This window comes from Citrus sinensis, chromosome 4 (genome assembly GCF_022201045.2).
Source record: "Citrus sinensis cultivar Valencia sweet orange chromosome 4, DVS_A1.0, whole genome shotgun sequence".
NCBI lineage: Eukaryota > Viridiplantae > Streptophyta > Magnoliopsida > Sapindales > Rutaceae > Citrus > Citrus sinensis.
In genome coordinates, this window is record NC_068559.1 from 28,224,571 (window position 1) to 28,241,415 (window position 16,845).

At 34.3% G+C, this 16,845-nt stretch overlaps 2 protein-coding genes and 1 long non-coding RNA gene across 10 annotated transcripts; all 3 read left to right on the top strand.

Moving 5' to 3' along the window:
• Positions 1-10: 10 nt before the first annotated feature.
• Positions 11-1,339, top strand: LOC107177639 (uncharacterized). The gene is made up of 2 exons (XR_001508613.3): positions 11-625; positions 703-1,339. It is a non-coding gene; the product is annotated as an uncharacterized LOC107177639 (long non-coding RNA).
• A 3,632-nt stretch (positions 1,340-4,971) lies between these two features.
• LOC102626319 (CSC1-like protein At1g69450) lies at positions 4,972-12,625 on the top strand. 8 transcript variants are annotated; one of them, XM_006483037.4, is made up of 13 exons: positions 4,972-5,290; positions 5,384-5,409; positions 5,679-6,007; positions 6,184-6,339; positions 6,583-6,646; positions 6,949-7,173; positions 7,295-7,462; positions 8,298-8,596; positions 8,763-9,039; positions 10,000-10,275; positions 11,017-11,250; positions 11,379-11,547; positions 11,693-12,069. In XM_006483037.4, exons 3-12 carry the CDS (start codon positions 5,727-5,729, stop codon positions 11,538-11,540), a joined length of 2,142 nt encoding a protein of 713 aa, XP_006483100.1. In that variant the 5' UTR covers positions 4,972-5,290; positions 5,384-5,409; positions 5,679-5,726; the 3' UTR covers positions 11,541-11,547; positions 11,693-12,069. The 8 variants fall into 8 exon arrangements, with proteins under 8 accessions (XP_006483100.1, XP_006483099.1, XP_006483101.1 ...); XM_006483036.4 differs by lacking the exon at positions 5,384-5,409 and having other exon boundaries at positions 4,972-5,302; XM_006483038.4 differs by lacking the exon at positions 5,384-5,409.
• Positions 12,626-13,750: 1,125 nt separating this feature from the next.
• Positions 13,751-14,833, top strand: LOC112499022 (ethylene-responsive transcription factor ERN1-like). Its single transcript, XM_025101578.1, has one exon. It carries the CDS (start codon positions 13,751-13,753, stop codon positions 14,831-14,833), a length of 1,083 nt encoding a protein of 360 aa, XP_024957346.1.
• Positions 14,834-16,845: the final 2,012 nt, after the last annotated feature.

Genomic DNA, 16,845 nt, shown 5'->3' on the forward strand with positions numbered 1-16,845 from the left:
AAAGCCTCTGTCTATTAGGTTGATTTGACATGTGGGCCAGCGGTGCTTGTATCTTGTAAGGTCTCAAACCATCTGTTAATGGCGTCAACTTTGTCAGTTTGTCGGTGGTCACTGGGATGGCAACAATTGTTCAGCGAAATTCTGTAGAAGAGATAAGGCCAACGGGTCTTGCTAATACTGACCTTACATTTAATATAAGGTATAGTAATGTTAAAATCAAGTAATTAGCGATATCTAAGCATACATTACGTTAAATACAAGATAATCGTGCACAAGGGAGAGTATCATGAGTACCCGCCCCATAGCCTAGCCAAGCGACATCATTGCGCCTTGCGATTGCCTCCTTACCCTAACATTTTTTCCCCGAGCGAGAGAATATGCGGCATAATTTGTGGTGAGAGAAGCGCAATTTTTTTTTCTCTCTTTTTTTAACTTGTGATTTGATAGTGTCATGTGATTGTCATTACATGATTTATTAGTCCGTTAACTACTATTTATCATGATTTACTAGTCTGTTAACTACTTGTTGTCTTTTCGGTTGCCTGCGGTTACTCTTGGAATTGGTAACTTTTCCGTTGGCCGGAGAATCACAAAAGATACAAGGGTGCTTGAGGCATTCTGAGAGGTACTACGAGCAGTAGTCTCAGATTCTAGCTAACAAGATGCTGCACTTTTGTCATCCGATTCGCTTATAATGTACAGGTGAAGAAAGAGATGACGGAAGAAGATTTTATCCGTAGTAATGGGCATATCAACGGAGGCAACGATCTACCACGAGAATTCCTATCAGAGCTGTACCATTCAATTTGCAAGAATGAGATTGGCACAACTCCAGAACAAGGTGCTGGTTTCCCGGAGATGACCCAAAGTTGCTGGATTGATCTAATGCGGAAGTCTAAGAAAACAGCTCCGTTTATTGTAGCTGATGGCAGAGCTTACCTTGACCGTGATGTGTTTGCCACATGTCGGGCCCAACACTTGCCGCTATTTCTGTTATATTTGATCATGCAGAATATGAAGAAGTTTACCAGACATGTATTGATGGATTCTTAACTGATGCAAAAATTCCAGCCTGCCATCATCTGGAAGATGCGCTTGATGATCTCATACATGTTTAGAATCGATTGGGTTATTCAATGATAATAGTTGTGGCTCACCACTTGCATCCTGCAGGCCAGCGAGCGAGATGGCATTAAATTATCGTCGCTGCCGAGAATTAAGGGTGCATTTAAGATTAATGTTGGATATATATAGGTTAAAAGTTACGTTATTAAAGACCAGTTGTTGTTTGGAAGTTAGAACATCTTCAAAAATCTTTATAAATTTCACTTTTTAAATATTTATTTGTTTACTTACGTGTTAAATAGAAGAATGAAAAAATATTTTATTCTCCAAAAAATTCTTCAAATAAAAATAAGTTAATATTATTTTAATCATATAATTATGTTTTTAAAATAAAAATTAATAGCAATTAAAGTATTTCTCTCTCTTTCTCTAGTAAAAAGTAATAAAATATAAATTGAAGAAAGAGAAAGCAACTCTCCAAATTTGAAAAGAAAGAACCATTTTTTATTTGAAGAATTTTAATTAAAATGTCTTTTGGAGATTTAAATGTTGATGTGGCACTTCAAAAATAAATAATAAAATCTTATTTGAAGAACATTTTGGTGATGCTTTTATATTGATATGATTTTTCACTTATGTGATGGAAAATCTATTATATTTTTCATAATTTTGTCAAAATTATTATTTAAAATTTATATTTACTACATATTATTAGTTTTTGTTTCATAATCACAAATTTTTTTTTATATATCAATTGTAATTTAAAAGGTACAATACGTTAATTTCAAACAGGAATGCAAGTCCAAAAAAGAGATCATTGTCAATGCTTTTTCATTTTATAAAAAAAATATTTATCATGTTAATAGGGATGGCAATTAGTCGAGTCTATATATGTGTATGATTTATTCAACAAGTGATGCTTGAACTTCTATATGTATCATTTAGGGATTTTTAATTTTATGTCTGTAATATATGTCGTTGCAACTTACATTGCACTGGAAATCATTTTGGATTTATATATATGCATTTTATGGTTGCTTACTGCTATCTTCAGTTCAATTTACTAGCTTATTATTAGCTGAGACAAAATGTAAACGATTGGCCGCTTAATTTGAAGCAACATGACGGTTGTATCAAGTTCTATCATTTTTCCAGTTTGGTCTCTATAGAATTTATAAAATATACAAAATTTTTAAAGTGCTTACAAATAGGTCCTTCATTATTTATTAATAGTTATTATATTATTACTTTTATTCTTATTATTGTTATTATTATAATAGATACAAATAATAATAAGGACAACAATTAACGAATGATATTTTAGTAATCTGTAACAATCAATTCTGATTTCAAAATATAGTAAATATATTAATAGGAATACAATTTATTCTAATTTCAATTATGATAGCTTAAGTAAAAAATTTATTTTAATTTTCATTCATCATTCTCATTGGGGGTGGGCAAAATTGGGTTCCGATCAACATGATCGGGTTTCGTGTTGGTCGAGTTGGACAAAAATTAATCCGAATGCAACCTGAACTCATAATTCAATCTGATCTAATTCGATGTATATATCAGATCGGGTCAAAAACTTGGATTGAATTAGAATAGGATCATGTTCGGATTAGATACAAATCGAGTTGAGTTCAGGTTATTTTGGGTCAATTTGGGTCAGTAGAAATTAGATCAAATAAAAATTGGGTCAATTTGAGTCAAATCCGGATAATGCAATTTTGAGCCTTTTTTTTTTCTATTTTTGCGGTTTTTAGATTGGTTTTAAGCCGTTTTTCTTAATTATAGTCCTTTTTACCAATTTTCAACCACAAAAAAAGTTATGAAATCAAATGAATAAAAAATAAAATTAATACAAAGTTCAAACTTGATAAAAATTAAAATTAGTACTCAGGTCGACTACTGGAATCGGGTTGTACTTGCAGTAGTTGTCGGGTTGTTTGGAGCTTGGACAGATTCGGCGATGTGGAGTGGCAGATCGGTGGTAGCAAATCGAGTTGCAACAGTTCCCGCAGTAGCAGAGTATTTGGCGATGACTGTGATTGTGACCCGTGAAGAGAGTTCCTGACTTTTTGAGATGTGTGTGCGACGTGTGCGTGAAACCGTGACCGTGAGGGGTGTGCAAAGTGTTCTTGGCTTCTTTTCTTCTTGAGATGAGAAGTTGGGGGAGGGAGAAGGTTGTGGCTGTGGCCGTTGGTGGCGTGTTGTGAGTGTAAGGCTATGACTGTGAGTGTTGTGTGTGTTTTGTGTAATGTGTAATCTAATATGTATTATGATCTGTTGTGTGTGTAGTGTGCGTGCGTTTAGATTTAGTTTTTTTTTTTAATTTTAAAGCAACTCAATTGGGTTTTCGGATTAGATCGTATTAAGAAGAATTCATCTGATAAGGTTTCATTAACAACTTGATCCAATCTGTGCCTGAAATTTTTTGGATTAGATTGGGTCAGATATTTTGCCCACCCCTAATTCTCATTCCAACCCATTTCAATTTTCAACTGCTAAGCAAGCAATAAATGTAATTTTATTGAAGGCTAAAGTTGCAGGGGTGAACAAATTTGAGTTCAGAACAAATTCATATCAACCCCATTGGGTTTCGACTTGATCAACATGGAAAAGAGTAATTAGAATTTGTATATGTTACAGAATCTGTTACGTACACACCCATTGGTGGAAGGACACACATGCACAAAAGTGAGAAATTGCTTACCAAATGCACCCTTTGTAAAGCTGGCTAAGGCGCAGCTGTTAGGTACAGCGTCTGCAACGTAGCCTCGTCCCTTTGTATTAGGGATGGCAATGGGGAGGGGAGGGGACCAATCTCCCCGTATCCATCCACGATATTTTGCGTATGTCCCCGTCCTCTCCCCGTCTCCGTCAGAATTATTTGAAAGAATCTTCATCCCCTCCCCAAATAATAACAGGGGATCCCCAAGGGTTCCCGATCCCCGAATAACTAATACATTTTTTATTTTCGATTTTGAGTTAATCATATTAAAATAAAAATTTCAAATAAAAGGAAATTTTGAGATATATCTTATATTAATATCCATTACAAAAGTAACATACATTAAGTTAGTAAGTAATGCAGCATGTAAGGGATACAAACTTATTTTACAAACTATCGTGAATAAATTAATAGTCTAATACAAAATTGTTATAAATAAAATCAAATTTAGATTCAAAATTAACTTTTTCAATGGTGGTGTGGGCACTTTATAAATGTGGACTATTCCCTTTACAACATAATAGTTAAGTCGGAGCAAATCAAGAGCAAATATTAGATTGGATTAGATTAGATTAGGTTAGATTAAATTAGATATTAAAATTGTGATTCGCTGTGAGCAATTATAACATCTAAAAATAAATAAAAAATAGATTTAAGTTTAAAACATTTAATGAATATTAAAATTAAAACAAAATTTTTGGGCTAATAGAATTTACTCGGTTTTTTTAATGTCCCAAATAAAAATTTAGGACTTTAATTAGTTAATTAGGCCTAAAAGTTTAATAATATAAATATTTTAATATTTGTTATTTTTACCAATATTTATAATTTTATAATTTAAATTTTATTATTTATTTACTAGTAATTTTAAAAAATAAAAATAAAATTAAAAATTAAAATGGGAAAATGGGTAGGGGATGAGGATTCCACCTCATCCCCGTCCCCTCCCCGAATAAGAAATTGGATAAAAAAATTTTTCTATTCTTTCCTTAAATAAAAAATTAAGTATGAAATTATCTCTATACCCTTCTCAAATGAAAAAAATCTCTGAATGTACTCGTCTCCGTGAGAATTTTTACCATCCCTAATTTGTACAGGAGTTTAAACTTTAAATACCTGTACTTTGATCGGCCCATTGTATGTAAAACGGGTGGGTCCAGCAAATGTTTCTTCAGCATCAAGTTTCAAGAAGCATTTGGTTGGCGGGTGGTTCTATTTTGAGCGCTTGATTAGTCGTTACAGTTAACAGACCTCATCCCGTCGACAAACTCCAAGTGGCAAGTACCAACAATTTCCTGCACGCAAACTCAATATCGGATTCCCCAAAATATCTCCACTTGACCGCCATGAAATTTCCAGAAACCGTTGATTAAAATTTCAAATCACGACACGACAAATTAAAAAGGCACGGCACGACAAATTCGGTGTTGCTGAATGAGCTAATTGTGTACAGTATATAAAGCAAACAGCGCGCTGGGGGCATTTCCGGTACTTAAAGCAGTTACGAGCAACTAGCTTTACTTTATTAAACTCCACAGTCGTTTTAGCTACTAATTAATCTGAATTTTGTTTGAAAATCAGTGGAAAATTCTCACACCCAGCTGCAGGTTTCGTTTCGTTTCTCTTCTTCTAATTGTTTTGGCTTTCATTTCTTGTATTACTTGATTCGACAGGATCACTTTTTTTTCGAATTTGTTGCATTTGAAATTATACGGTTTTTAAGAAAATCTTTAAAGTTTAACTAAACAAGTGTTGACAGTCGAAGCAGCAATGAAAGTAAAATTGTGTAAGAAGATGATTTGTCTGAGGGACTATGATCAGTTACATAATTTTGGCCGATTATTGTTTTTATTTTTATTTTATTTTTTTCATACAGGTGTTTATCTTTATCGAAGGTCTTGATAAAATTAATTACTGGGTAGAAATGCTTGTGTCAGCTCTGTTAACATCAGTGGGAATAAATTCTGGCCTCTGTGTTTTGTTTTTTACGTTATACTCAATATTGCGGAAACAACCGAGTAATTATGAAGTTTATGTACCTCGCTTACTGGCCAAAGGAAGTTCTAACCGGAGACGTCGATTCAACCTAGAAATGTTAATACCTTCAGCAGGGTGGGTGTCAAGGGCATGGAAGCATTCGGAAGAGGATCTATTAGAATCCTCCGGCTTGGATGCTGTCGTCTTCATGCGTGTTATAACCTTCAGGTATTTCAGTTTAGTCACTAGTAACTATTTTGATTGTCAACGAGTGGAAAGACAAACTGATTTGTATTGTTCCATTGCATTGGTGTTGCAACGTTGTCTCGAATTCCTTTGTTAATATGATAGTTTTGTCTTATATATATTCTGACTTTGTATCTGTTTTCATCTGACTACTGCAGTTTGAAAGTATTTTTGTTTGCTGGGATTATTGGAATTTTTGTGATTCTGCCAGTCAACGCTGGGGGAACTGAGATTTATGAGATTGACTTTGCTGATTTACCCAATAATTCATTGGATGTGTTTACCATTTCAAATGTAAACCGTGGCTCTCATAGGTAATTTCATATCTCTAACACTACTAACCCCTGTTAGCATTTGCGGGAAGGTTGACAAAATGCACTTGGCGCAGGGTGCAATTATGTTGAGCTCAATCTAACTGGGGTTTGTTTTCCCTTGTACCGCATGATCTTTTATATTAGGGGTAACATCATTTGTACAGTTTGATCTCGTGGTTTCCTGTTAGACTAACAATATGTGTAATATAAAATAGTTTCACCAGTTTTGGTCCTTTTCTCCAGGTTATGGGTTCACTTCGGCGCAGTGTATCTTGTCACTATATTTGTCTGCTATCTTCTTTATTCTGTAAGTTAAACATTTGCTCATTTTTTGCTCAATGACGTGTTATTACTTGGAAAATTGAATTTCAGCAAGCTGTGTCTTTAGGGTGCCTTGTAAGTGTAATACTTTTGGTAACCAGGATTATATATTAGATTTGTGTCTTTTAGTAGATCTGTTCTTAGGTTTGTTGCTGATTGTATTTAACTTCTATGGTTGATAGTTACACAGTGAATGAATGCATTGATGGGTATGTTACCTAAACGAGAGCAATTATCAAAGATTGTGGTTCTCTTCTATAATTGCTCATTGAATTGAATGCTGAACAGTGTTTGCTTCTGCAGGAATATAAATATATATGTGTGAAAAGAATGGATTATTTTTATTCATCCAAACCTCAGCCACATCAGTTCACTGTCTTAGTTCGCAGTATCCCTGTTTCTGCTGGGAGCACCATCGGTGACACTGTTGAGAACTTCTTTAAAGAGTTTCATCCTACTACCTATCTGTCGCATACAGTTATTCATCAAACAAGTAATCTCTGTAGACTCATGGTAAGAATTTTTCCTATGCTAACGAAGTGATTTCTTGTATTGTAAATGAATGGTGACCGCTGTAGTGTAATCTACTATTCTTTGTATTGCTTTGAATAATTCTTTCATATCCCTTTACTAGGATTATGCAAAGAAGCTGTATGGAAGGCTTATCCACTTACAATCAGATTCCAATCAAGAAAAGAATCAGCAACGGAAGGTTGATCTTGTGGATCATTATGGGAAAAGGTTAGAAAACATTGAGGAGAATTCGAGATTGGAGCGATCAGAGGTTTCAATGGCTAGACATGTATGTGCTTCACCAACATCTTATTGCTTTCCTCAAACTTTTGACTGCTTCTAACCCAATCAATTTTTTCTTGGGATTTTGTTTAACGATGTTTAGTTGTTTTTTGGATAAGTGGTGTACCATATGGATTAAATGCAGTTAGATTTGACCACCGAATAAATTAAACACTGGTTTATGACCTTGGTGGAATGAGCTGCTACTGTTTCATTTTATTCTTAGCATGACTATAAACAATAATTTATCATTTTCTTGGATCAAATAGTAAAATGTTGTTGATGAGTATGAACTGTGAAATGGCAGGCTTTCGTTTTTCATTGTTGAACGATGAGTTTTATGCATGGCCAATAAATTTACAGATGTAAGGAAAGAATTTTCAAGAAGAAGACAAATTTGTGAGATGATAAGACCAGAATACTCAATAATGGTTGCATTTAATTTCAGTATGAGCAATAGGGGTAGCTATTAGCAGTTAATTATAAAATAAGAATGCTTATCAATTTGCAGTTGCTGTGATTAGTTACACGTATGATCCAACCATATATGGTTGGAGAGAAAAAAATGACATATGATATTACACGGGTAGTTTCTTCATTGTGACATATTAGTTGTCTAGAGCTTGGAAATTTCAGAAGAGGAGTACGGGTTTGTGTGTCAATGACATATGATACTATCTTTGGCAATTGTTTATTGTTATATAAACTCTAGGCCTCTAGCTGAGAGCTTTGCTGTATTTTCATGTCATTGATTTCTTGACTTAGCAATTAGTCTCTTTTCTCCTTTCTGGTACATGTGATGCACACTGTAGATCTTCATTTTCTTTTCATCAATGTAAAAGGAACTTCAAGCTGCCTTCGTGTCCTTCAAGTCTCGATACGGAGCTGCAATTGCTTTCCACATGCAACAATCAACCAATCCCACAGATTGGTTGCTAGAGCAAGCTCCTGAACCAAATGATGTTTATTGGCCTTTCTTTTCTGCATCATTTATGCGAAGATGGATCTCCAAGATTGTGGTTGTAGTTGCCTGCATTCTTTTGACAATTTTGTTCCTTATTCCTGTGCTGGTTGTGCAAGGCCTTACTAACTTGAATCAGTTGGAAATTTGGTTCCCATTCCTGAAAAGCATCCTAACCATGTAAGCAATCTTTTTGAAATTTTTAACTTCACAGCTGTACTACAAGCTAAGGCCCAAGAGATGGTCTATGAAAAAAGTGGATTAACATCTTTTCATGATTTCTTATTTTTAAAATTTATCGTCTTGATGGTGTGATGTACTAAAACTTTATGAGTTTTACTTGCAGAAAATTTGTCAGTCAAGTAGTTACAGGATACCTTCCCAATCTCATTCTTCTGGTATTTCTGAAGATAGTGCCTCCTGTCATGGAGTTCCTTTCCTCCATTCAAGGATACATATCTCACAGTGACATACAAAAGAGTGCATGTAACAAAGTACTTTGGTTCATGATATGGAACATCTTTTTTGCAACTGTATTTTCTGGATCAGTTCTATACCAGCTCAATATTGTTCTTGACCCAAAGAATATTCCTGCAAGGCTAGGTGTTGCAGTTCCAGCTCAGGTTAGAATTATTATCTGTGCAGACAATTTTTTTTTTTTAATTTGTATTCAATTTAATTAAAAGAAATATGCGAGGACTGGCAAAATTTCGTGCCACTATGATGTGAAACTCGAAAGACTTTGCTCTGAGCTCTCATAATATGGTCTAGTTCCCCATATATGTAATAGGTCATGAAAACAATCCAATCGAATTGAGAAACCAATTCAAACTGATCTATTTGGTTTTGTTTGGTTTCTCTTTCTTGTTTTTCGTATGAAATGTCTAGTTACATTCTGAAACCGAACCGATTCTTTTCTTTGACCATTTGGATATTCATATGATATAAAAAGTTGGCTGATGTAGTTTGGTTATTATTATTTTTTTTTAAAGTTCCATTTGTTTTTAATTCATTGAAAGGAAATTTATACCTGCAGCCACAGTAATAGTAAAACTTATTTACAATAAAGGAATTAAACCCCAGACTGAAGCAGTCCTTGCACACACTTAAAACTTTATGTGTTCTCTTAACCCATTTGGTTGTGCAAAAATATAGAAATTAAAATGGTCTTTCTTCATCTCTGATGACTCCCATTGGGTTTTCTGCCTTGTTATATTTTCCAAATTGTTAACCTGTTAAAGTAACCCAAAAGTTGGAACATGGTTACTCTATTAGAAGTTCTGCTAATTTTCATCAGTTGCCACTGGGAAATCTCAGTGTCTGCATGGCAAAGTCATATTGAGAAAATCATGCTTTGGCCAGCCACCCAATGTCTACAACAGTACTAGGCAGCAGTTATGCCAGTCAGGGACAAGGCTAAATTTCATCTACATGGACATTTACCATATTAGGAAAAATAAAATTCCAAAGTTGCACCAGATTTATTCTCTCTTGTACATACATGCGCACATCAATCTATGATGAAATTAGTTCACTGTTTCCATTGTTCTGAGAATTTTAATTTTTTACTTCTCTTTCTGTAGGCCTCTTTCTTCATTGCTTATGTCGTCACATCCGGATGGACTGGCATTTCCTCCGAACTCTTTCAGATATTCCCTCTTATATGCAGTCTAATTAGCAAACCTTTTACCAAAAGTAAAGATGATGACTTTGAAGTTCCAGCTATCCATTATCACAGTGAACTTCCAAGGATTCTTTTATTTGGACTTCTTGGTATTACATATTTCTTCCTGGCTCCACTAATTCTGCCCTTCCTATTGATATACCTCTGTCTTGCATACATTATCTACCGTAATCAGGTTAGTTAGCTATCTAACTATTCTACCCCCCTATCTTTATTTTGATACGTTATTTTGGTAATGCATTTTGAAATTTTACCTCCAATTGTGCCATTTTAGGTGAGGCTCTTTATCTGTTCAACATTCATTATTTTTAATACACGATTTATTGTTAAGTGCTTTGCAATTTGAACAATTTCCTACTTCGATGATGCACATATTCCCATAACTTGTCAAAATTGTTAGTAGAAATCAGTTGTACTAGAGTTCCACTCACTGCAATAGGTCAATGAAATGTTTTTAAGTTTTGCAGTTAGCCAAACGATATAAAAACGACGATGGATATGTAATCTGTCTGGTCCTCAGAATTTCAACCACTTCATGGAACTTCCAACAATCAAATTTCCTGAGAATTGGTACAGGCGAATAAAATTTTTCGCATTGTATAGTGTACTCAGATAACACCCAACCAGGACAAAGAAGTTAAAAGCGAGTGGTTCATTGTACAGATGAAGAGAAGTAATAGTTCCAAAGAAATGTGTTTGTTTGTGGCATTATATATTAGTATGTCCTATGTATGTCCCTATGTTAGTATGCCCAATGGATGTGCTTGAGTTACTATTTTCAAGAAAATAAAGAGACCAGGAATCTATGATTACATGTGCCTTTATTGCTCTGTTTTGTCTGTTGAAAGGAGTCAGTAGTTTTTAGTATTTTGGAATTTGTTTGAATTTACGGATTCTTGACAAATTTATTGTGCAGTTCATAAATGTATATGAACCCAAGTATGAAACAGCTGGGAAATTTTGGCCAATTGTACACAACTCGATGATATTTTCCTTGGTACTTATGCATGCTATTGCAGTGGGAATTTTCACTATAAAGAAGCTCTCTACAGCATCAACCCTAATTTTTCCTCTCCCAGTCCTCACACTTCTTTTCAATGAGTACTGCCGGAAACGCTTCCTACCCAATTTTATTGCTTATCCTGCTGAGGTACACTGCCATGCCAATTGCTGCATAGTGTACCCATTCCTCAGAAGGAACGGAAAAAATGATTTATCTGTTATCTGTTGCCTTTAGATTTTCCACCCTAGGGTTGACATGTGTTTTCTTGTTCTTAGGTTTTGATTAAGAAAGACCGGGAAGACCGGGATGATGCTACCATAGCTGAATTCTTTGATAGCTTGGCCATCGCCTACCGGCACCCAGCCTTGTTGACAGTTCATCACTCTGGAACTGGTGACAGCCTTAATAGACCCCTTTTATCATCCCCTGAAATTTGATGCTAAGGTATGATTCCCTTTCTATCATGATCGAACTGACTAGCGAATATTACAGTTGTTGATAAATAGGCCCGTTTATTTATAATTGTATGAAAACAAAGCAAATGTAATATTTTAGAGCTAAAAATTAATTACGCCAATAAATGTAACAGGGTTAAGGATGAGTATTCATGGCGGTAATTTCAAAGAGTGAAAGCAACAACATAAAAAATTCACAAATGAGGAATGTTAATGCGGGCATTTTGGACTGCATTGTCTTGTCTACTGGACTTTGTGAAGCAAACAGTTAGTTCGTCACTAGGTTTCATGTTCCAGAGGACCAGAAGATTTATTTATTTATTTATCCTATAATATTTATATTTACAGTTATTTTTAGGTATCGAGGTTTGAAAAAAAAAAGAAAAGGGTATGGAGGTCTGCATGTTTTAGATTTAAGTTAAATCTGTTGTACAGAGTCAAATTCAATTTTACAAGGTTGGATATCTGCTTCGGGAAATTTGTGTATACAAAATAGTTTGTTTTGCCATGATTCTGGTTCAAGTTCCGCATTTTCCTCCGTGTACGTCTGGTGTCGAAAAAGTTATTGAAGAATAATTAGCAAGGCTTTTTTCTTTCAAACCCCCCCCCCAAGAAAAAATAATGTGTAATTCCCATGCTGATGACTTCTGTTCATTTATGGGATGGAAAATCGTTGTTTATTTTGGAAATCACGAACATGATGGGTGCTTAGATGTGAGGGCTTCTCGAGAACTAAACAAATACATACGCAAATGCACAATGTGTCTCTTTTAACAATATTGGTTTCTACAATGTTTCTAGCTAACTTTAGGGTTAAATTGTAAGTTTTGCAGATACAGAAGATGTCGCTGTCATCTCATTACAAGCAAATTAATTTAATGTATTATTTTTTGGCAGCTGCTAAGTTGGTAGAAAAGAAGCCAGAACCTGGAAGGAATGAAGATGAGTAATTAAGGCATTTCGAATAACAATAATAAATAAATAAATAAAGCTGTGTGATCCGTATCCTTGTCTAATATAATTTTCCCTAAGATTTATATGTGATTATAACACGTGCCATTCAAGTGCATCTAGTGGTAAGATTCGATTTACTTTTAATTTTTCGTCCTAACCACCAAAATATATTTTTTTAAGTGGCAAACTGAAATATAATAATTAACAGGTAACCACCGGATGTTAAGTCTAAAATATTGGAGTAATGATATAGTCACAAACTCTTGTACAAATTTATTTTGTACAAACTGACGTGGCACGATAAGATTGGTTGAATGAAAATATAAATTAATAAAAACAAATTATGTGGGTCAAGTGATATTTAATTCAACCAATCTTATCATGCCACATCAGTTTGTACAAAATAAATTTGTACAAGAGTTTGTGGTTGTATCATTACTCAAAATATTGATGTGTCTTGATATTTAAAAAAGGGAAATTAATGGTTAATTAAAATTAGCCCTAGATTTACTTAAGTGACACATGACATAATCCCAAGAAAAATTAGATTAGTAGTGGATACGATCGCGATCTATTGTGCTCAATTTAATTCATTGTGCAGGGAGTGGCAATGTGAACTTCAGGCTAAAATGGGGTAAAATGTAATTATCGTAAGAGTATCTATTTTAATTTAGTTCCTACATTTCAATATGAATTCTCAGTTCTTCCTCGTAAAGTAGCATTCTGTCCTCAAAAAAGTAACATCGAGCATAAACAAAATAGTATAACAAGGATTGTTTGAATGATTTTTGGAAAATAGAGTTAATGTTTTTATTTGACGTACAATCGAAATTAAAGAAGAAGCAAGTCAGACTTGGTCAAATAAAAATACTTGGTTATCTCGGTTCTTGATTTTTCCCCAAGAATGAAAGTGAAATTTGCAAGCCGAATGAATTCAACAAGCTAAGGAACAAATAAGTAGATACAAACATGCATTAGATTAGATGGAGCTACAGTCCTTACAAATCTTCTCTCGCTTCGGCTTCGCATGCAGCTTCCGAATCTTACTCTTACGCATAATTTATATATAACAACAACTAAGCAATATCAAGAAACTTATCAACATGATTCAGAATAAGAGAAACGGTAGTGATCAAGGCGAATTAAGAGAGAGGAAATAATAATAGTAAAAATCAAATCATCACCGGACACCAGGAATTCATTCACATGAAAACAAGAGCATGAGCTGGGGGCAAGTGATGGAGGAGGCAGCACTATCACTATGTGGCGGTCGGCGAGGAAGAAAACGTTTCGTTGGAGTGAGGCAACGACCATCGGGACGGTGGGTGGCTGAGATAAAAGACACAATACAAAAGATTAGGGTTTGGTTGGGGACTTATGATACTGCGGAGGAAGCTGCAAGAGCTTATGACGAAGCAGCTTGCTTGCTCCGTGGAGCCAATACTAGAACAAACTTCTGGCCTTGCTCTTTGTCTTCTTCAACTCGGCCGCCGGCTCTTCCTTCGAGGATAACTAATCTTCTCTTGCACAGACTTAAGGCCAGGAATAGTAGGAATGATCAACCTACTGCTACTTCCATTGCCATGACGCAGGATCAAGAAGCAGCAAATAATTTATTAGAAGATACTGGCCAGTCTGCTGATAATTACTTTAACGTGGCGCAAGAAAGTAATAGAATTACTTCTAATGATTATTGCGTGATTGATGGTTTTGATTCAAGTTTCAATAGCAGTACCAGCACTAGCGTTCATACTAGTACTACAGGAGATAATAACTGGAGTACTAATAATATTGGGTATGATGAAAATGAAGGGACCAATTGCAAGAAAGAGAAAATTGATTCTAGATTTGTGGATGCACTGGGGGCTGCTTCAGCTTGTACCTACGAGTATTCTCCGTTTGAGATAGCTCAAGAGATGATGGGGTCAATGGAGAAAGAGGATGGATCTTCTTCTTCTGAGGACGAGGGTGACCCAACAATGCAGCTTATTAGAGAGACCATGAAGAGGATGAAGTATGAACGCAACTTCTCAGCTTCTTTGTATGCTTTCAATGGAATCTCTGAGTGTTTGAAGATGAAGCTTGGGTGTAGTGATAATAATGACCCCCTTAGTACTTTTACTATTAGTAATAATTATGAGGAGGACCAGGATCAAAAGGAAAAGGAAAATGATGTAGTAGTTGGGACTTCACTAGTAAGTACATCAATTCAAACTGCGGCCGGGTCTTCTAGTAGTACTGCTTCTTCTTTTTCATCGACCAAGGAAGGTGAGTTATTATTGTTTCCCAGCTGGAGCCCTCTCGACCTTTCTTCTATCTAGCTACTTCACGATTTAATAGATAGAATTAATACTAACATTAATAATGATCATTGAATACATATTTATGAGTACTAATCTTTGTTATTTGCAATTTGAATCATTAGTTTAGTTTGTTGATTTGCTTATTTAGTTTGCATTGAAAGAGATTTGATTCTAGTAGGCAGTTTATATTTTTATCTACGTACGTTGTGTGTCACACAATTCTTTCATCTTGTACTTGATTATTGGATTATTGTTACATGCTTGGCAATGTTCAAGAATGAATAAAGTGATATTCAATTTCCAATTTCCAGAGAGCTTAATTAGAGATGTTAGATAATAGGTTGCATTGATTCATTATATATAATTGAGTCCGAAGATCCTTCTTTTCTAATTAACAGGATTTCGTTTCATGTTTCGTAACGTGTATGCCGGCTGAAATGTATGTTTTATATACATGTTACTACGGTTACGCCCGGCCACCACAAATTTTTCGTTACTAATTAATCTCAAAGTCTATCGTTATATTCACAAACTTACGTCTTCATATTTAAGATGACGTGTAATGAATGTGGCAATCCGTACGAGTAACAAATAACAATAATACATATTAAAAATTTAGGAGGGCCTAAGTTACGTGAACGTAACTTACGGTCCTCTCACAGCTACAGTATCTTTGGTGGGGCCGAGTACTATAGCTTTGAGAGTGACGCAAATTACGTTCACGTAACTTAGCGCCAACCTAAACCTAAAAATTTTATCAGTACGTACATCCCATGCGTAAGCAAGATAACTTGAGCGCATCTCCAATTATTCAAAGTGTTTTCTTACGCCACAGCACCAGTAGGAAGATGTGCATGCATGTGCTTTCAAGTTTCAACCACAAATAATTAAGACATGGGGTCGGTCGGACAGCCGACACAAAGTACAGAACCCGTGCGTGAATTAATCCCAGAACGCCATAGAGCTGGCCGGCTAGAAAGCATGGGGAAAATAATAATCACATTGCCCACATTGTAGGGCTAAACTCATACTGCGTGCTCCCAGTTATTTCCTGCAGTATATATTTCTTTCGTGATTAATATATACATAAAGGTAGGTGCAAGGGATGAGGTTTACGCAGCAACTCGTCAGTATAAACATCTCTAAGATCGCCCGGACAATCCTCGAACATATATATAAATTGAGTTGGACTGGCCAATTTTTCTTATTTCGAATATTCATTTCATCATCCGATTTAACAGTATTGAGATATGATTAAAAACAAACTCTCATTTTAATATAGCAACTGCTCTATATGTTTCTCTTGAAATTTGTTTATAATAAGTAAGGTAAATACTCGTTTAATCCCTTATATTTTTTAAATATCTCCAAACACCTTTACAATTAAATGCGTTACATTTTTACCCTTATTTTTCTTTCTTTTTATAATAATACCCTTTCAGAAATGTTCTTGACTTTAATTAATTTATCTATAAAAATATTAATTAGCCAATAATTATTTATTAGTAAATTAGCCGATAAATATCAGTGTGAAAGAACTAATATTTTTTGTACCTATGTAATAATCTTACTAATAACTATTTATGAATAAATTAATGTCAACCAACTTAAACCATTGTTTAATATCCTTATAACAATCTTACTAATAATTATTTTATAAAAAAAAATTAATTTACCAAATTATTCCTAAAAATAAAATATAAAAATATAAAAGTTTGTATAAATTTTTATGTTAATTTTAAAATTAATTTGATTAACTTTTTTTATTAATAATATTCGTAAAGAAATTATTGTAAAAGAAAAGAAAACGTAAGGATAGGAGTGTAACATATTTAATAGTAGAGGTGTCTAGAGGTACTTCTTTTTTTTTTAATATAGGAACTAAACAGGTACTTAACTTAATATATAGGAGATTAAACGAGCATTTACCATAAAAAGTATTTAGGCTCATTTTTACCTAGAGCTTAATTTATCTTTTGCTATAAAAAAAATATCGTATGTTGACTAGGTATTGAACTTAAATTAAGCAT

Coding starts and splice junctions, on each gene's coding strand:
- LOC112499022 (XM_025101578.1), top strand. CDS start 13,751: ATGGAGGAGGCAGCACTATCACTATGTGGCGGTCGGCGAGGAAGAAAA.
- LOC102626319 (XM_006483036.4), top strand. CDS start 5,727: ATGCTTGTGTCAGCTCTGTTAACATCAGTGGGAATAAATTCTGGCCTC. Junction 6,008..6,183: donor ATGCGTGTTATAACCTTCAG/GTATTTCAGTTT, acceptor TGACTACTGCAG/TTTGAAAGTATTTTTGTTTG. Junction 8,597..8,762: donor CTGAAAAGCATCCTAACCAT/GTAAGCAATCTT, acceptor TTTTACTTGCAG/AAAATTTGTCAGTCAAGTAG.